At 44.1% G+C, this 21,105-nt stretch overlaps 2 protein-coding genes across 4 annotated transcripts in view; one reads left to right on the forward strand and one right to left on the reverse strand.

Moving 5' to 3' along the window:
- Nucleotides 1–9,571, forward strand: part of ltk (leukocyte receptor tyrosine kinase) — a 137,936-nt gene extending 128,365 nt beyond the window's left edge. For all 3 annotated transcript variants that reach the window (XM_052022499.1, XM_052022489.1, XM_052022508.1), the window contains 2 exons: nt 1,451–1,541; nt 4,583–9,571. In XM_052022499.1, the coding sequence (XP_051878459.1) occupies nt 1,451–1,541; nt 4,583–5,353 (862 nt within the window). In that variant the 3' untranslated portion in view covers nt 5,354–9,571. The remainder of the gene's footprint in view (nt 1–1,450; nt 1,542–4,582) is intronic.
- Nucleotides 9,572–12,600: 3,029 nt separating this feature from the next.
- The window catches only part of itpka (inositol-trisphosphate 3-kinase A), a 79,186-nt gene continuing 70,681 nt past the window's right edge, over nt 12,601–21,105 (reverse strand). The window contains exon 7 of the mRNA XM_052017808.1: nt 12,601–17,462. Within this exon, the coding sequence (XP_051873768.1) occupies nt 17,253–17,462 (210 nt within the window). The 3' untranslated portion in view covers nt 12,601–17,252. The remainder of the gene's footprint in view (nt 17,463–21,105) is intronic.

Raw genomic sequence — 21,105 nt, forward strand, 5'->3', positions numbered from 1 at the left:
CAATGTAAATTTCCCCTAGTGGAGATGGTGGTAGAACCTGGAGGGAAACTGATGAGAATATGAGGAGAATAGGCAACAGGAAAAATTAGTGGAGGAACCAAATTGGTCTATGAGCTGATGTGGACTCAAAGGCCTGTATGGCTTCCTTCTATGTCATAAATAAATATGGAAATATATGGAAATGTTAAGGGTGCCATTTGTAACCTTCAATAACTAAAAACAAGGAATTTCAGTTCTGATTCCCCCTTTTCATTATAGCCCAGTAACCTCTGTGGAATTCTGCAGAGGCCGGATTATGATGTTCTCCAGAGGATCATACATACACTTACGGGTGAAAAATGATCACTTAAGGTGAGGTGCTTGCATTGGCAACATGAATAGAAACATCAAGAAACTGGAGACAAGGGCAGAAAAGCACAACAAATGCAGTATTAGCCTTGTTTCATTGGCCACACCATCTCCTCAGAGTCCACAGATAATGGATTTCATTGATGTGCACATAATCAATCCTGACATTTCATACTAAGAGGTGTTATCGTTTGGATGAAATGTAAACTAAAGTCTTATCTAAGACTTCTAGTGGACTAAATGAGCTACTGGCACAAAACAAAAATGAACAGACTTCCCCAAGATGTTCTGGCCAAGTTTCACCTCTCTGCTATTATCACTGAATCTGATTATCTGATCTTTATCACGTTGATGTGTGTGGGAGGTCATAATGTTCGACTTGTTTGCTGTGTTTTCTACATTATAAAAATTAGGAGCTTTAGGTCATCCAGCCATTCAAGCCTGCTCCACCATTCATCAAGATCATGGTTGACCTTCTGCCTCAACACCGTTTTCATGCACTGTCCCTGTATGCTTTGATTCCTTTAATATCCTTCTGTCTATCCATCAATGTTTTGAATGATCTCATTGAAAGAGGCTCCACAACCCTCCAGGGTTGAGAATTCCAAAGATTCACTACCTTCTAGGGTTTTTTTGAAGAAATTTCTCCTTATCCCAGTCTTTTTTCTGTAAATGTGACACCCTAGATTCCTCAGCCAAGGGAAACATCCTCCCTGCACCCAGCTTGATGGCGCCTGTAAGAATATTGCAAGTTTCAATGAGGTCATTTCTCATTTTTCTAAACTTGAGAGAATACTTGCCCAGTCTACTCAACTTCTCCTAGTGTGACAAAACCAGCATCCTTGGAACTATGAGGAATCTTCATTGTACTCCCTCTGCAGCGTGCATTCTAGGTAAGGAGACCCAAACTGTACCCAATACTCCAGATGTGGTCTCCCCTGGAGCCCAATATAATTGCAGTAAGACATCTATACTCTTGTATTCAATAGAGACTGCACTTCAAAAGTACTTCATTGTCTGTAAACCAAGTTGTCCCAAGATTGTGAAAAGTATTGTGGAAAGAATGCAGGTTGGATGAACTTATCTGGTAACCTTCCTTTAGATATCGTATCATGACCCAGTGCTGGCAGCATACACCTGAACATCGGCCAGACTTCTCCACTATCTTGGAAAGAATTAACTACTGTACCCAGGTAAGAAGCTTGGTATGAATTCAGTAGAGACTTTAGAATAAACATTGGCAGGAGGAGAGGAGGCAGCTGTGTGGGAAATGACTGCCATAATTCTTACATTACAACAGGAACCACACTGACAAAGCTCTTTGCTGGCCACCAGTTTTAGATCACAGTTGCTTTTGTTACGTACCAGCAACAAAAGAAACACACCGAGTCATGTACAAGTGTTAAAAACTATTTTATTAATAACTACTTATGATAATAAGAGAAGTAGAAATGTTAGAAATTAAACATTAACCCCAAAACTAAACTCGAAATGTGTGTGTGGCAAATTCCCAAACTCCAAGTCCAGGAACAGTTCTCAAAGTTCAGTTCAGCAAGTGATAAGGTGAAACATGAGCAAAGGCTTTTGCAAAACCACTGCTGACTGAAGAGAAAATGTAAAGAGAGAATAGAGAGAAATTACGAAATCCAAATGTTCCATGATGGAGCCCATACGACACCTCAATCACTGATGATCTCCAGTGCTTTGTTCCGAAGTATCTGCCACCCCGAAAGGCATTCGAGACGTGGCCGCCCACAGAAATACCTGTTTCCCTCTACAGGTTAACGACAAAGTGGACTCCACTGGATTGCTCCAAAAATCCATAGGTGGATTGTAGTGACAGACACAGTTATTGTTCTTCATCCATCGATACAGAGAGCAGCAGTCAGTGTCTCTCTCTCCCTCTCTTTCTTTCTGATTCACTGAGCAAAAAACGTCAGCACGTTGTTACCTTCTTGCTGTTGTGATGACACCCCACACACACACACTACTCTACTGTACTATGTCTTAAAGGGACATTCACCAAATAGCAACCTGATCGGTAACACTTTGTATTAATGTTAAATATCAAACCCATCAAGGGAATGCACCGATTGCCCCATCTCTTTTTCAAGCAGCCATCTAACTTCTCTTTTGCAAGGATATATAACAGGCTCTTCTTCAACACACTGATCCCGGCTGCAGCCATCTAACTAAGAATAGCCAGCCTTGAACTAGGCTCCGTGGAAACAGGTGGTTAAAGAGCACTGGGGATCATTTTGATGAAGAGACATGAACTTTGCTTACAGAAAGAAATTATTAAATTTAACGGTAATATAAACATTAGGCTCTTATTCTGTGACCTGGTTGATGAGTAAGGATGTAATATTCTTTATGAGCAATCAAAAAAACATTTGTTCCAAAGACAGCAAATCCAAAAGTAAAAGGAGTTAGCCAAAATGAATCTGAGACTGAATTATGAGGGTTCTTTACATAGAACATACACAGATCATAGAACAGTAGAGCACAGAACAGGCCCTTCAGCCCACAACGTTGTGCCGATATAGCTAATCCCTCCTACCTACAGAATGCCCATATCCCTCCATTTTCCTCTCATTCATGTGCCCATCCAAGCCCCTCTTAAAAGCCACCAATGAATTTGCCTCCACCACCCCTATCAGGCAACGTATTCCAGGCATTCACCACCCTCTGAGTAAAAAACGTACCACTCACGTCTGTTCTGAACCTACCCCCTCTCACAAATGCATGCCCTCTGGTATTGGATCACTGAATAATGGGAAAAAGATATTGCTTGTCCACCCTATCTATGCCCCTCATAATTTTATACACTTCCAACAGATCACCCCTCAGCCTCCACCACTCCAGAGAAAAGAGCCCAAGTTTGTCCAGCCTCTCCTGATAGCACAAGCCCTTTAATCCAGGCAGCATCCTAGTAAACCTCCTCTGCACCCTCTCTAAAGCCTCAACATCTTTCCTGGAATAGGGGACTGTGATCCAGCTGGATACTGGTTGAAATAACCATAGACTGGGCATCTTAATGAAGAATGGAGTTTCATTTAGAACAAGAAATTCTTAAAATCTACAGGGTAGGAAGGCAGAGGTTGGTTGACCTTACAGGACCGAGGGAGAGTCCTGGATAGAAAGTAGAACAGAAAATATTCAAGTGTGTCAGGCAGCATCAGTGGGGAGGGAAAGGGATTCAACGCAATGGCCTTCCAGTGGGTGAAGGGTTGTTACGAAAGGTCATCGATCTGAAATGCTCTGTTTCTCTCTCCACAGTATTTCCATCATTCTCTGTTTTTACTTCATATTGCCAGCATCTGCAGCAGTTTGCTTTCTGGATAAGATTAACAATTATTGGGGCCCAGGCATCCCAAAAGAAGAGCAGTATTCTGGTAGCTCATATCGAGTGACTCAATGGTGCTGACTTGATCAGTCCTTCCCTGCAACATTTACTTTATGACTTCGAGCCCATTCTCCTGCCTTCTCCCCGTAACCCTTCACCCCCCTTACCGATCAAGAACCTATCAATCTCTGCCTTAAATACACCCAATGACTTGGGTTCCACAGCCCTCTGTGGCAATGAATTCCACAGATTCACCACCCTCTGGCTGAAGAAATTCTTCATCCCAGTTTTATGGGATGCCCCTTTATTCTGAGGCTGTGCCCTCGGATCTTAAACTACTAATGCTATTAATGAAAACATCCTCTCCACGACCACTCTATCCAGGCGTTTCAGTATCCGGTAATGAGATCCCCCCTCATTTTTCAGAACTCCATAGAGTACAGGCCCAGAGACATCAAACATTCCTCATACCTTAAACCTTTCATTTCTGGGATCATTCTTGTGAACCTCCTCTTGACCCTCTCCAGAGCCAGCACATCCTTCCTTAGATACGGGACCCAAAATTGCTCACAATATTCTAAATGTGGTCTGACCAATGCCTTATAAAGCCTCAACAGTACATCCTTGCTTTTATACTCCAGTCCTCTGAAAATGAATGCTAATATTGCATTTGCCTTCCTTACTACCGACTGAACATGCAAGTTAACCTTAAGGGAGTCAATGAATGAAAGTCAGTGGCAGTAACAGTGCCTGTTAGTTCACATGGCTTGGAGACCTGGATTTAATATTTCTTCTGGAAGGTGGGTGAGTATAGGTAGGTATTTTCAGAAGGGGGAGAATGGAGTTTAAAAGATGTATTGAAGGTTTTGCATTGTGTGTTTGATTTAGGATCCGGACATTGTGAATACACTCCTCCCTGTTGAGAATGGCCCTTGCTGCGAAGAAGGAGGAGGTACATTGATGCGTCCTGATAGCTCCAGCGGCCTGACACCCCTGAGGGTCAGCACAAACCTTGCGCCTCAAATCACCTGTCAGGTGCCCGAGTTTCTGCACTCCAGGCCAAAGCTTCAGCGTCTTTGGGAGCTATCGAAGAGGGACAGCTTTGGCGGCAACGTGGAGACCGGCCTTCCAGCGGGCTCCTTTGGCCGCGGTTGGCTTTGCCCAGATCCCGAGGCCGACCCCCGCCCCGACGCTAAGCCTCAGCGAGGGCAGAGGCCGCAGAACCACTCCAAAACCTTGTGGAACCCCACTTACGGTTCCTGGATCTCCGAGAGCTTCAGCAGAGCGGCGGAGGACGGGAAGCCCCCGGCCACGCCCGACCATGAGGACTCGGGGTTGGATTGCAACGGCAGCTCCCCGCCCAGCTCACGGGAGTCGCCTTCCCCTGTCGGTCACTACCCACCTCTGGAGATAGGCGGGCTGGCGCTGGCCAAGCTGCAGAGTTTCCCGTGCGGAAACATAAACTATGCTTACGACAGTCTGGGCTGCGACGCTGACGGGGAGCGGATCTCAATGGACGCCAGCGATGAGGATGGTCCCAGGCAGAAGACCCTGCCTCTGAATAAAGAGATGCACTGCCTCAGCAACCCAGAGAAGGTGACGAGAGATCGCGACTCAGGTCTTTCATTGTCTGAAGACCTCAGCATCACCCCCGTGTAGAAACCACCCATGTGTGCAACGTTGCATGGATTAGCCGAGTTCGGTCAGAATATAGAAGAAGTCAAAGACACCATTTCCATTGGCCACTGCATCCAGATTGTAAAGTAGCGGCCTCCTGTCAATCCTCAAAATAGATTGAAAGGCCATTAGATCCCCAGTCAGAAGACTGTCGCCCTGTTCATGTTTGTTTTGCTGCTGAGAACATGATGGGCCTTGAGGTCATCGCTTGCTGGCGCTTCTGAGATTTTTTCCTGCAAATCTCCTCGATGTATATGGCACACTAGATTAATCGCCACACAAGTAATCTCACACAGTGGAGAGGAGCAGTTCAAATCCCTGCGGCGACTGTGGTTCAAAGTGACAGTCTCAACAATCCGACGTCTGTAGCAATCTCCCCAGAGACAGGGCAAGAGCTGGGGATCGAACACCTGAATCCCACATGTTTGGGAGAAGCTTGATGAGTTACTAATACAGACTGAAATTACAGCCCTACATTCATAGCACTGTACCTAATCCAATTCACTTCCCATTTACAGATACCAATTTTGAAATAGTGGTCTTAAAGTCATTGTGTGGTGCATGTCTCTGGATTTTGCATTCAGATGCAGTTGGCGGACCCTTGGCTGCCTGTGGCAAACACTTATATCTGAATCATTTTTGATAAAAGCACTTATGAACGCATGTGAAATGAAGACACGGAGGAAATGTTTTGAGATAATCGGGTCAGGAACCGAAACAAGCATTTTATTTTCTCTGAAACAAAAGGTGTAACTTGCTTAGAGTTACCTAGAGCCTTGTTTTGAATATTTTCTGATTTTTGGAAGAAGATTCCCTTTATCTTGAAATGGGAAATGAGCCCATGGGAACTATTTTACTCAACATCAGAGGCTTTGTAAATGAGTGCTTGTTTCATCTCCCTTTGACAAAAGTCCCAGTAAAAGTTGAACTAACATAAAAATGGTCACTTCACATTGCACAGCAACATCTCCCGCCAGAGGGCAATGTGTCGAGGGGAAGGACAATTTTATTTTCCAGAGTCCAGATGAAGGGTCGCGACCTGAAACGTCGACTGTTTATTTCCCTCCATAGATTCTGCCTGTCCCGCTGAGTTCCTCCAGCGCTTTGTGTGTTGTTCCAGATTCCAGCATCTGCAGTCTCTTGTGTCTCAATCTGATTTTCACGGTGTTGCTCAGGCCTTGCTGCTTCGAGAACGCGTCAGTTTTCTAGAGGAATTGGAGGACATGAACAATGCGTTGAAATGGGTCATTCAGCAGTTCAAGAGATCGCTTAAAGAGCAAATACTAATCTCTTCTAATCCAGCGTTCCAGATACAATATTGGAGCCGGAAATCGAAACTGGAAGGCTCTGATTGAGGGTTCTCGCAGAACAAAGAATTTGGATCATTTGCAAAGAATTTCTATCCAAAGTGTTTGAACTGGATCATCTGACATTTCTGGTAATACCTTCGCATGTCATTTTGAAACAATGAGGTCACTTAAACAAAAGTGCAATCCATATAGCAACAGTGGCCATCAATAGTTTGAATGCTGGCATAAACAAAGCCTGTTATCCTCTCTTGCCCCAGTATTCCATCATACTCTCTCTCCTACTTTTCCTCCCACTGTCTCTGCAATCCTCCTCAACAACCCCTCCCTATGCTCTCCTTAACACCTCTCCCCATCTCCTTCCTTTCGACCCCTTTCCTGATTCCCAACATCCATGCTCCACTGCCCTATCTTTCACCTTTTCTCTTCTCCCTTTCTCCCACATTCATGCTCCCCATCCTCACCTTCCCCCACTCTGCCACTCCTCCCCCCCCCCGTGCTCTCCTCCCCTCCACAAACTCACCGTTCTGTTCCTTGATCTTTCTTTCACACAATCCTTCTTACCAATGACCCTTCTTTCATCCTTTCTCCTCAACGTCTTCTCTAAGTCCCTGGTTATTGCCAAAGTTATGGCATAGAAATTCCTTAAATATTACAGTTATAGATGTGAAATGTTGTATATACAGATTGAATAGGTCATTCCTGACATCAAACAGCACCAAGTTCACCACAAAGTCTTCAGAAAATATGTCCATCCCAAGTAGTTTCTGCAGGAGGTTTTAATGGGGTCACTTATGTAAGCGCTGATGTAAGAGCTCCCTGTCATTCCAAAATAAGTTGTTTTCTCTTAAAATACTTCTTTATGAAGTCTTGGCAAGGCGAATTCGAAATCAGTATTACATTTTCCAAGACGATTTCTGATATTGAGTGCTGGTAGAATAATGTTAACACAATTACCCATTTTTGGCAACACAAGAGACTGCAGACGCTGAAATCTGGAGCAACAACCTGGTGGGGGAACTCAGCGGGTCGAGCAGCATCGGTGGGTGGGTGGGGGTGGGGTAGGAGGAGGAAATGTGGACGCTTTGGGTCGAAACCCTGCATCAGACCCTCCAGCAGATTGTTTGTTGTACCAGTTTTGGTGGTACGGTGGTGCAGCAATTAGCCCTGCTACTTCACAGTCCCAGGATCCCGGGTTCGATCCTGCCCTCAGGCACTATCTGAGTTGCACTGTCTGAGCTGAGAAAGTTGCACGTTCTCACCGTGACTACATGGGTTACGTCTGGGTGCTCCGGTTTCCTCCCAGATCCCAAAGACGTACTGATAGATTAATTGGCCACTGTACGTGATGTCTTGGTGTAGTAAGGGGCAAAAGAATCAAAGGGGAATTGATGAACATGTGCAACTGAATATCTTTCAGGACTACAGGGAAATAAGGAGAGGGGCATGGGTCTGATGGGAGCTATCATGAAGTTAATGGGCCAGATGGCTTCCTTATATATCATGGCAAGTAAGTGCCGATGTTTCGTGGTAGATAAGGTTCAGAACTGCATTCAACTAAGCTTGTGAAGTGTGGTTGGATCTAATTCTGTAGTTTTTATATACATTGCTGCAGATAGATCGCACGGAATTGTAACAAAACGGTGCAATTCGTGAAGAGAGCTCCACTGAACTATCTCACTTTACGCTGGCCGTTGACATGTAAGGCTGGGGGTTGCTGCGTGCAGGACATCGAGGTGACAGTATGGGCCCTTTAATTGTCAATTCAACCCTCCCCAACCCTGCATGAGGTGCCCCTGTTGTCCTTTTCTGAGTTAGCAAAAGTTATGATTATCTCTGGAACCGTTGGCTTCTTCCGGCGGTGGAGGAAATCTTTGCTGCCTGACTGACAAAAATAGCCTTCCTTTCCCCCTTCCAACATTTTTGCAACCAATTAAAACAAAAATCAATAAAAAAAGAGAAAAGTTTTGTTTTAATTACCCGATGTCTTTTCCCTGTTTGTTTGCTTATAGCTCTGAATTTAGAACAATTCTAGTGAGTTGGCATTCTTAATTTAACGTCACGATTTCTATTACATTTGTACTTTTGGCCTTTAAGTGACTTTTATATTAAACTTAGAGGGTCGGTGGGAGGGGATTAACTGCTGAAAATGAACAAGAATGTGTCTCATATTCATCCTGAATGCTAATAATAGAATCTTTAAAGCTGTATTAGGTAGTTTAAACACTGTGAAGTCATTTTAAATTAATAGTTATTAACATTGTTACAGTTTATAAGAATCTTGTCACTGGTGGAGTTTACTGAATGTCTAACATGTTTACTTAAATGCTGTTAAAGTTGTAGTTGGATTAAGTTGCCGTTGTTCTTGTAACATAAATCAGTCCCAAGAAATTGGAGTTCACCTTCCTTTGGAGTGCTAATGTGCTACATATAGTGCTTGATGCCTACTCTAATATTCTGGAAATATTTGCAAATTTAGCCAAAAATACAGTAAACCTCCAACAATCCGGCTCCTGATTGTTCAGAGACCAACGTGAATCGGCATCTGGCTCACTCATTGGTCCGGAATGTGAGATGGGGGTCCAGAGTGCAAGGATGGAGTGAACCAGAGCTGTAGTCTGATTGGTCAAAGCAAATCAGACGTCAGTTGATGTTTTGCGGAATGTGATTGGTTTAACCCAAACTTGATGTATTTTTCATGTTACTATGAATAGTCTAAGCAAATTTATGCTTTTGTTCAGGTGGTTGATTATTGTTTTGCAAAAAAAAGTCACAATCACTGTACAATATTAACACTGGGTGGCTACTTTGATTTATGTATCTTTTACTTGGTAATCTCTGTACAGAGGATGCTTCAAAAGCTGCACTGTTTTCACTTACAAGTAGAAATTTATTAAAGCTTATTAACACGAAACTGTCGGCTCCCTTGAAAGCTCCTTTGCTGATTCTACTGTTCACATTGGGACTACACGACGCAGCTTTGCTCAAAGTGCCCAGCAATTAGGATAGTGATGGGTACTTCTGCAATTTCCTCAGCATCTCAAGGGCAAGGAAGAGTAAGCATCAGCCAACATCCCTACTTCAGATCATAGTTCATGACATACACTGGAGGTACGGACAGACAATGCGGGTGGTAGTGAGGATAACAGCCTGTTTGGTTCATCAAAAGATAACTGGAAATGAAGCATTACAGATGAGGGCAGATCATAACTTTATCTGTCTGCCAGCAGGTACGATCTGATACTTATCCAGGATATCTTATTGCATTTCCCTTGTTCTATCTCAATGTACTTATGTTTTGAAATGATCTAATTGAAATAAACCAATTCAAATTCCCAGTTAGAGTTAATTGCACAAAGACTTCAGGGGAATTTTGATGTTTGCAGAATGACACAGTGCAAACACACCAACAAGAATATACCAATTTTCACAGAAACATGCTCAGCCAGAAGGGAGAAGGGTACATGAGAACATCAACATTCTGTGTACCTTTTCAGTTCACGTGCTAATTCCAATGTGGATACATAACGCTGTTCCTTTATTATTGAACAATCAGGAACCTGATATTTCCTACCGGACAGCACAGTGCCCTTGAGATGCAGTGGTTCAGGACCATCGACTTTGCAGGGTTAACCAGGAAAGAGCGGTAAATACTGACCCTGCCGGCAATGCCCTCATCCCAAGAACAAAGTTTCTCACCACGTTGTACCCGGGAATTGGATTTCTTCTTTCGGTATATGAAAACATCTTCACATTTAGCACCATCACAACATTAGAGCAATTAGGTCAAAAAAGCATTTGAAGTAGAGTCAGGGGTGGTTCATACCCAGGCTAAACCAGGTTCCGCATGGTTCCCGATGGGGGCCAGGCTCAACTGAACACTTAACTCCCCAGTGATTATAGAGGGCCGTCATCTCTTAAAGGCACGTGCCCCACACTGGCCAGAAACCTGCAGCACATATTATTGTCTGTTGTGGAGGAGAGTGGGGCTGCAGAGTGAAAGAGCTTCACAGTTTACAGAGAAGGATGTGGAAGTTCTGCATGAAATACATCCAGAAGGGAGGTGCTCTGCACAGAGAGAGAGAGAGAGAGACCCACACAAGTGGACCTCATGAGCTTAGTGCTTCACCCCATGGAGGACATCTTCTTCCTCCTTATGAATTGGCCAAAGCACCTCACAAGCAGGGACAATGTTAACTGTACCAGGTAAGCTCACAAGCAATGTCCCCTTGATATAATCTACAGTGGACACTCTCGTCATCATGAAAGTGATCTCTGCACAGCAATATGAGTTTCTATTTTCTGCTTTGTCTTTGGACAGGAGCAAGAGAGGCTGCCTGTCTCCCTCTCGCCAGAACACTATCACTCTGAACCAGACAAGGGAAAGAGTGAGAAGGGCAGGTGGCACAATGGCACGGTGGTTGGTGCTGCTGTCGCAGATCCAGTGACAAGGGATCAGCTCTGATCTCCGGTGCTGTCGGTGCAGAGTTTCAACATCCTTCCTGTCACCTGCAAGGATTCCCTCCAGGTGCTCCGGTTTCCTCCCACAGCCCAACCATATGCCGGTTGGTAGGTCAGCTGGCCATTGTGAGTTGCCCCTAGTGTAGGTGAGTGGCAAGAGAATGAGGGGCTGTTCATGGAAAAGCAAGAGGAATATCAGAATGAGTGTAGCATTAGTGACCATTTGCATTTAAAAGTCAGGAAGTCATGTCGCAGCTGTATAAAACTTTGGAGAGGCCACATGTGGAGTTTTTTGTGGACTTCTGGTCTCCACACTACAGGAATGACGTGGAGACTTTGGAGTTGGTGCACGAGAGGTTCACCAGGATGCTGCCTGGATTGGAGAGTATTAGCCAAAAGGAGTACTTCGACAAACTTGGATTGTTTTCTCTGGAGCATCGGGAGGCTGAGGGGAGACCTGATAGAAGTTTATAAAATTACGGGAGGCAAAGATAGGGTAGAAATGCATTCACTTTGCCAATAAATGAGTTACATATCATTTGCTACTATATTGTATGAGAAGGATATGGCACTCTCACTTTCAGACTATGTATCCCACAGGAGTTTAAGAGCTGGGGGATGGGTGGAATAATCACATTAAGGACACTTGTAGATGCCTCGTCATTGGTGGCTGTTTATCTATCATCCAAGCCTGTGCTCTGGAATTCTTTCCCTTAAGATATCCACCTCTTCTGTTTTAAGATCCAACGTGGAACTTAACTACCTGAACTAATATTTCCTTTGACTCAGTGTTGGATGTTACCTGATGTAATTCCTGTGAAGTTCCTGCATGGCATAGAAAGAACATAGGAACAGAAGTAGACCACTCAGCTCCTCAAACCTACCTCACCATTTAATGTCATCATGGCTGATCTGCCCCAGGCCTCATCTCCTCGTCTGCGCCAGTTCCCCATGGCCCTCAATTCCCTGATCTTTCAAAAACGTATCTACTTCCTTTTTAAATGCCCCCAGTGATCCAGCCTCCACAACCTTCCGGGGTAGGGAATTGCACGGATTCACCACCCTCTGCGAGAAGTTCCTACCCACCGATCCATGGAAGGTGGCCTATAAAAATGTAAGCTGTTTCCTGCTTGACTGCTTCCTGAGCTCCATGTTGTTTACAGGGATGTTTTCTCTTTGAGTTCAAAAGAAAGCATTTCACTGATGCAAAGGATGGGTTGAGAGTTTGTGGAGTTCACCAGGATCACCACTAAAAGAAATACTAAAGCAAAAGTGATAACCGAACCAATGAGATGCTTCACAACAGTGGATATCAAGCAATATTTTGACACGGAGACACATGAAGACATCAGAGCAGGTGACCAGATCTTGGTCCAAGACATGGATCTTTTAGGAGCTTTTTGGAAGACACTTGTGCTTGTAGTTATTATTCAGACCACAGTAAATACAATAAACATTTATTTTACAGCCCATTTCCTACTACATTGTACAAAATCACACTATAACAATTATCAGTAGTGTTCAGTAATATACAGTGGCAATTCCTCAGGATTCTTTGCATTCCCATTTGCTGGAATACCTGCTCCAATACACACAGATCAACTGTTTCTCCACTGAATAATTACAGGATAGTTTTCAGCTTTCAACAAAGTCCTGTATAATTCACATTTACATCGATTCCCCTCTCACCTCAGAAAAATAGAAATGATACAGAACACCTTACATGTGGACTTGGAACAGCCTGAATGCTTATGATTCTCTCCCCTAGAGATGGAGGTTCTACTTTGCTATAGTCAATATTTTGGCAATTTAATAAGTCTGGAACTAAGTTGGGAAGTTTTTTTGACATGCTTCTTAGAGCTGGGACCTGGATTGGAAGACATCTACTGTCATTCTCAATAGGCAAGGTGGGGCCTGGATTCACAGGTATCCATGGAGAATCCTAATAATGATCCAAATAAACTGATTTTTTTAACTTCATAGACTTCTTTGGAAATGTTTCTGCTGGTATACAATGGTAGGAAGAACACAAGGGAACAGACCTGCAATGCATTTGGATTAAAAGTATAAATATAAGACAACCAATGAAGGAACGTAGATGAAGTATGCAAGAGTTATTTAGAAAAAAGTCCTCATTTTGGTTTTCAGTTTATTGTCTATTCTCTGGTTTCTCTTTCTTTCATCTCTTTCCTTTGCTTTTCTTTTAAGTAGCTCTCTCCCTGCTTCTCTCCCTACTCTATGACTTTATCCTTTAATGCTTGCACTTCATCCTCTGTTGCTTTGGTGTTCAGCTGAGCTCCTGGACTAACTGTCTGGAGAAAATTGGTTCAAATTCCATTGAGGCAGTTTGAGATTTTAATACAGTTCTTTGAACAAGCTGGTATCGGCAGAGTTAACTATTAAGATCTCAGGTTGTGGTTAAACACCCAACTGGTTTATTAATAAGAACGAAATGTCTTTCACTTTGGACAAAAGAGATGATCTGACAGACCAACGTCACTGATGACAAATGAAACATATGCAGCCGAGTCACGAGGTGAGATGTACATCCACCAACTGGAGGAGCCGGCGTGGAAGACCCAAGTTCAGGTGCACATGGCGTATACTCAATGAACCACCTTTAAGTTAGGGTGAACCAGAGTTCACAAGGAAGTCCCCAGAGTCCTAATACTCACACCTAGAGTGTTCCCAGGTTTAGGAACCTGGTCTCTATGTGAGTCCAGATTCTGCAGCTGCATGATAGGATGTGAACTCAAGTCTCTGGGTTGTTAGGACAGGCCTCTGTGCAGCCACTTAACCATTGTATCAGCACCATGACCTCTGAGCTACGGAGGCCAGGTGTAACTAATAGGAAGGGCAGGCAATGTTCAGCCACTATAAGAGCTATTCATCCAAGAAAGAAGCCACTGGAGATCACAGTAACTGATCCATGTGGCTCCTGGTTCAGCAGATAAAAGGCAGTGTCCTAACATCAAGTTGGTCAGCTTGATACAACCATCTGCATCAAATGGTTGCAGCCAGACTTAACTTTAGTCAATGAAGTCATACTGAGGTAGCTAGGAATGACTCGTCTTTGCTTTCAGACTTCACCTTGGACTGGCAACTGATTTGTTTCTTCTCAGGGTTGCTGGGTCACCACGTCCGTGCACTGGAGTGTTCCATCGAGTGTGGGAAGGGAGAAAGAGTAAATCTTTCAGGAAAGGCCAGTCCCTCAGTAGCAGGAGAGTAGAAGGGACACTGATAAATTTTATGGAAATGTCAGACCACAAGGTCAGCTCCATTGTAGGGATAAACTGATGGAGCGAGCTCAGGAAGGATATATTGGCCTCAGCAGATTCAAACAACAGCTTGCATTTAGATAGCACCTTTAACAAGTCAAAATGTCCCAAAGTACTTCACAGGAGTGACGTCAAACAATACTCGACACTGAACCACAGGGAGATAGTAAGTAGATACACAAACCTGGTCAAAGAGTTTGGCTTTAAGGAGTGTCTTGAGGGAGGAAAGGGAGGTGGAGAGATTCCGGCAGTAAGGATGATGGCAGCGGAAGGAAGGGAGGCCAGTGATGGAGTGATTCAGTTTGGGAATCATCAAGAGGGTATAAATAGGGAACCTCTGAGAAATGGGAGAGTTGTGGGGTCAGAAGAGTTTACAGTGAGGAGGCCACAGCAGGATTTGAAAATCAAGATGAGAACTTTAAAATGGAAACATTGCTTGGCCAAGAGTCAACACTGGTCAGAAACCCTGGAGCAACAGGGAATGGGGTTGAGTGCAAGTTAGGAAATGGATGTAAGAGAGTTTTATGCCACCTCAAATTCACAGCAGGTCAACCAAGTGACTGTTGGAATCGTAAAGTCTGGAAGTAATAAAGGTGTGGGTCAGAGTGTCAGCGTCAGGTGAGCTGAAGCAGAAGTTGGTTCAATTCCAACTGTTGCCAGGGAGTGGGACAGAGTCGGTGGCTAGAAAATGGAGTTTGGAGCAGGAGCTTGAGTTGATGGCTTTGGTCTTCCCAATATTTAGTTGGGAAAATTGTCTGCTCTTGCAATACTGCACACACCAGAATTTAAAGGGTTACATTGTTAAAGGAGGTTACATGAATGAAGCTTCCACTGCCCGGGGTTTAGATGGTTGCAAGGTGATCTGGTGGAAAATTTTAAAGTGGTACAAATAGAAACAGAGAAGTTATTTCCTTTGATCGGAGAATATTGAACATCTTAAAGTCTGTCTGTTGGGGTTGGGATATATCAGTGTTATGGAAAGGGGTGTGGGATATATCAGTGTTGACAGTGAGGGGTGTGGAATATGTCAGATTGATATAAAGAGGGCTTGGGATACATCAGAGTTTACATTCAGGGTGTGGGATACATCAGTGTTATAGGGAGGGGTGTGGAATATATCAGAGTGTTACAGTGTGAGGTATGGAATGCATCAGTGTTATAAAGATAGGTGTGGGATGCATTAGAGTGTTGCATAGAGAGTACGGGATGTATCAGAATGTCTTGTGTGTAGTACTTGTGAGAGGGTGGGATATATCACTCTCACAGCGTGGGAGATTGTTGCAGTGAGAGGCGTGGGATATATAGAGTGTTAGAGTGAGGAGATTGCTTCGAAAATGGGCAGTTACACTGGGAGATGTGGGGTTTAACAGACCATTCCAGTGAAGGGATGTGGGTCTGTCAGAGTTTTACACTGTGGGATATGGGTTATATCAGACCGTTAACAGCTTATTACATTTGTGTGTTAAAGTGAGACCATTGTTTTGTGGCACTTTATTGTGTGCAGGTACTAATGGTTAGTAATTGAGTATCAGCGGTCTCTGTCATGTACCACAAAACATCATCCTTAATGACATGGCAACAGGAAATATCTACTGCACTATTTCTTTGTTCTGTTTTAATGTGCAGCTGTTACAGTGAATCAATTTTTTAAAATTTGCAATTTTAGTGTAATATATCTTTCTCTATGCCTATCAGTATCTACCACATTGGGGTCCACTTAATCAGTGGCTTGTCACAGGTAGCTCCAAGTAAACAGCAAAGCCTTGTCTATACTAACTTTATTCGTAAAGCTACATCAGTTCAAGTCAAATTGAGTTTATTATCATGTGCACAAATACGATGAGGTACAGGTGCAATGAAAAACCTGCTTGTAGCAATATCACAGATGGACTGCTTAACTGTGCCTCAAGCCTTACTCCTGGATCTCGGCTGACACTGCAGTGCTGTACCGATAGAACACTGTGAGTCTCAGCAGCTCCCTTTTGAACAGGGAAGCTGTCCACCTTGTTTGGTTGGCATAAAAGTCTTGTAGCACAGTTCTGGAGAACAGAATTCTCCCTGGCTTCCTGGCCAATATTTATCACTCAACCATTGGCCACTGTCTTGTTGCTTGCTGTGAGCTTGCTGTGAACAAATTGACCAGCTGCTTTTCCTACAACTGTGACCAAACTTGAAAAGTACTTAATTGTCTGTAAGGAGCTTCAAGACATCCTGAGGTTGTGAAAGGTGCTATAGAAATGCAAAGAGGCACACAGTGAAATATTCCTTAGAAAAATATTAGCTCATTTCTCACCTCAAATACCATTTACACGTGGGGTGTGAGGTATCGCAGGACGGGGCCAAGGAGGCTGGGAATCAATTGTCTTTGGCCACTGCTGCTTTGAAACTGGCCACAAGGAGGCAGGAGAGAGCACTTGTGGAGAGAAGTTTGTTATCCATCAAGAACCTCATATTCATCTGCATTCATTGTCCATCCGTGAAAAGAAATCCAATTATTATTGGTTTGAAAATATATTTCAAGGTGAAGCCTAGAGCAATCATTTGTTCTGCCATGATAGTTAACCATATTTCCCACTTGACAAGCCTACCCCTTCACCACATAGGGACTGTTTTCCTCTGGTTATTGCATTCACAGTGTGGGGCCAATACTCAAGAAAGAGCTTCTGGTCAATGGAGAAACCTTAATTTTGTCTCACCATTTCATTCTCTCTCTTTTATTGCCCACTCTCTCACTAGCAGGAATAGCAGTAATGCATCCACATTGAAAAACGTAGTCAGATAACCTTTCAGGTGCCCAATGGAAAACCCATGGCAAAGAAGAGTCCCGGCCAGGAATCACCGCTGGTCCTCCAAGATCTTAGATATGATGCCAATCATGTTATCGAGCCCCCAAAGGTAGCCGTCTTCTCTGTTGCCTTCCTGCCACTTCAGCCGATGGTTAAGAGTCTGTCCGTTCGGTAGCTTTCTGGTTTTGCCAAAGTCGATCAGCCAGATCTTGGCTAGCTCACTTTTGTCATGGATGAACAGCAAGGAGCTCCCAATAACCTGTAGCAAGTAGAGAAGGTTGGACATCAACAACATGGCCCCAGAATTCAGAACACCCCCACACTAAGAGGAAATTTACTTTCACCAGAATAGTAAAGGATTAAGCTGCATAGAAACAACTGTAAAAATGAGGAGATATTTGACTGAGGTGTTTAAAAACACCAACAGGGTTTAATAGATGAGGTACAAAGAGACTGTTCCCTCCACTGGGAGTATCAGGAATAAGTGAGCACAAACCTGGAATGTCTTTTGGAAGGCAAACAGGAAGCTAGTAGAGATCTGGAATTCTCGGGGATAACTGGAGCTTTAACAACAAAAGGTTGTAGTTGGGTCAGGTTGTCGTGTCACTTGCCAAAGGTGGCAAAACAGAGTGGGTGTACAGATTCACCAAGAAATAATGAACTAACAGCCAATAACAGAGGCCAAATTAGTTACTTCAGAACCTATCAATGGAAAAGTTAGATTTTTTCTTATGTTTCCAGGGTATCAAAACAGGGAATTCCTGCAAGTGTTGTTTTGGGGGCAAAGATTGTAATGTTAACAGCAATAACTTGTACTTATATGGGCAGAGAGTGCTCAGGAGGGAATTCCCAAAGTGAGATCCTTGACAGTTGAAAGCCTAAGTAGTGGAGCGATTAAATGTATGGTCATTGAGCTGGTATAGGAGGACTGTAGGAGGAGATGATGATATTTTTGTCATCTGAGTGCAACTCAGCAGTTATATGCCTTCGATAATAAAGTTTATTGCGTAAGTTTACTATGGTAAAGGAACCTATTTAAGTTCAAGTTATTGTTGTTAATATTACAATCTATGCTCCCAAAACAGCACTTGTGAGACCCTCTGTTTTAAAACCCTACGAACATAAAAAAAAATTCATCTAACTTCTCCATTGATAGGGAAGTCTCCTCAAGACATACAGGTTGGTAGGTTAATTGGCCGCTGTAAGTTGCCTGTTGTTTATAGATGGGCGGTAGAATCTGTTGATGGGAATGTGGAGAGAATAAAATGGGATTTGTGCAAATGGAATCTTGATTGTTGGCGATGGACCCGATGGGCCAAATGGCCTGTTTCCACACTGTATGACTCCATCTACAAGTTTGCAGATGATACCACCGTTGTAGGCCGTATCTCAAACAGTGATGAGTCGGAGTACAGGAAGGAGCTAGAGAGCTTAGTGGAATGGTGTCATGACAACAACCTTTCCCTCAATGTCAACAAAACAAAAGAGCTGGTCATTGACTTCAGGAAAGGGGGCGGTGTACATACACCTGTCTACATCAATGGTGCTGAGGTCAAGAGGGTTTCAAGTTCCTGGGAGTGAACATCACCAACAGCCTGTCCTGGTCAAATCACGCAGATGCCATGGCCAAGAAAGCTCACCAGTTCCTCTACTTCCTCAGGAGGCTAAAGAAATTTGGTTTGTCCCCTTTGACTCAACCAACTTTTACCAATGCACCATAGAAAGCATCCTATCTGGATGTACCACGGCTTGGTACGGCAACTGCTCTGCCCAGGACCGCAAGAAACTGCAGAGAGTTGTGGACACAGCCCGGCGCATCACGGACACCAGCCTCCCCTCCTTGGACTCTGTCTTTACCTCTCATTGTCTTAGTGAGGCAGCCAGCATAATCAAAGACCCCATCCACCTGGGACATTCTCTCTTCTCTCCTCTTCCATCAGGTAGAAGATACAGGAGCCTGAGGGCACGTACCACCAGACTTAAGGACAGCTTCTATCCCACTGTGATAAGACTATTGAACGGTTCGCTTATACGATGAGATGGACTATGACCTCATGATCTACCTTGTTGTGACCTTGCACCTTATTACACTGCACTCTCTCTGTAGCTGTGACACTTTACTCTGTACTGCTATTGTTTTTACCTGTACTACCTCAATGCACTCTGTACTAACTCAATGTAACTGCACTGTGTAATGAATTGACCTGTATGATCGGTTTGTAAGACAAATTTTTCACTGTACCTCGGTACAAGTGACAATAATAAACCAATACCAATACCAACTCCATGAGATTGCAGAGATAAATAGAGGTGAAGGAATGGAGGAACTTGAAAATAAGGAGGAGAATTTTAAAATTGAGTTGCTGCTTAACCACACACACCAACAAGTGCTGGGGTGTTTGACGAACTTGGAGTTGCTCTGCAATGATTTGCCGACATGGAGTGCGATTCCGCTGGTGTAAGGCTGGGGATTGAGAGTGGGGTCAGGGGTGTGGGGTGGAGAGGGGAAGGACTCCACGTCAAACCTCTTTCAGCACTGATTCAGGGCTGCTGATGGCATCTGGCTATGGAGGCGGGGCGTTTGCACCTCTCTTCTCACACTCCTCCAGGTCCAAGGAGAATCCGGTGGTGGCTTTGCAGGTGTCCCTCCCACCCACCCTCCATAGTCAGAGCCAAGTGACCCCCCTGTTCAAAATGAAACTCCCTTCGTTTTCAAATTTAAAGTTAAGATTAGATGAGGATCCAATTTTGCAGAAGAAATAGTAGCAAAGCATAAGCCATGGAAAGAGAAGCTCTTACGTTTTCACTCCAGGACACCCGTAAGCTGATGTAACTAATTAGTGCCAGTACCCTGACTGAGTTTACCTGACCCTCCAAAGTCAAAGTCGAATTTATTGTCATGTATGTGTGGGTGCAATGAAAAACTTACTTGCAGCAGCATCACAGACCCTCCTCTCCCCTCATGCTAAGCAGAAATTCACCCCTATCCCCATGCTTTAATGAGGGGCAATCCTTCCCTCTCACTCCGCCTGCCTTTGTGCCTCGCAGCCCACACTCAATGGGCCCTTGCACCCCTGCAAGACAGATTTTTTAAAAAAAAGTGCCTCTATATAGCACCTATCAACATCCCCAGGGTTAGCCAAACCACTTTACTACTAACAAAGAAGTTGCTGAAATAATGCAGGGCACACAGCAAGATCCCACAGACAAGCAATGGTGCAAATAGTCGGACAAATACCGGCCAGGACATCGCTAGCATACGGTGCGCTTCAGATGGTGATGGGACCTGTGGTGTAAGTGTCAGCCTGGATTGTGTGCTTAAGTCTCGGGTGGGATTTGAATGCATCGAGAGTTAAGACTACTGCCCCTGAACCAGGGCTGAGACCAAAGGTGGCTGTCGTGTGATTCTCGTACAAGAATTGACACCCAGGCTACACTGAGCCTGCAGAGGGACTTCAAACTTTTATTTCCAACCTAATCCTCCTTATTACAGATATGCAGGACTCTGCAGGTTTAAAATATCATTATAGTTATCCCAATAAAGTTGTAAAGGTGAGAAACCAATACTATACAAAATCGGATCAAAAACTCTTGCAAATTTATATAGATGTATGGTGGAGAGCATTCTGACTGGTTGCATCACAGACTGGTATGGAGGCTCCAATGTGCAGGATCGCAAAAGGCTGCAGAAGGTTCTAGACTCAGCCAGCTCTATCACAGGCACAACCTTTCCCACCATCGAGGACATCTTTAAGAGGCAGTGCCTCAAGAAGGCGGCATTCATCACCAAGGACCCTCGCCATCTGGGACATGCCCCCTTCACGTTACTACGGTCGGGGAGGAGGTACAGGAGCCTGAAGACCCACACTCAATGATTCAGAAACAGCTTCTTCCCCTCCACC

This window comes from Pristis pectinata, chromosome 1 (genome assembly GCF_009764475.1).
Source record: "Pristis pectinata isolate sPriPec2 chromosome 1, sPriPec2.1.pri, whole genome shotgun sequence".
Classification (NCBI taxonomy): Eukaryota; Metazoa; Chordata; class Chondrichthyes; order Rhinopristiformes; family Pristidae; genus Pristis; species Pristis pectinata.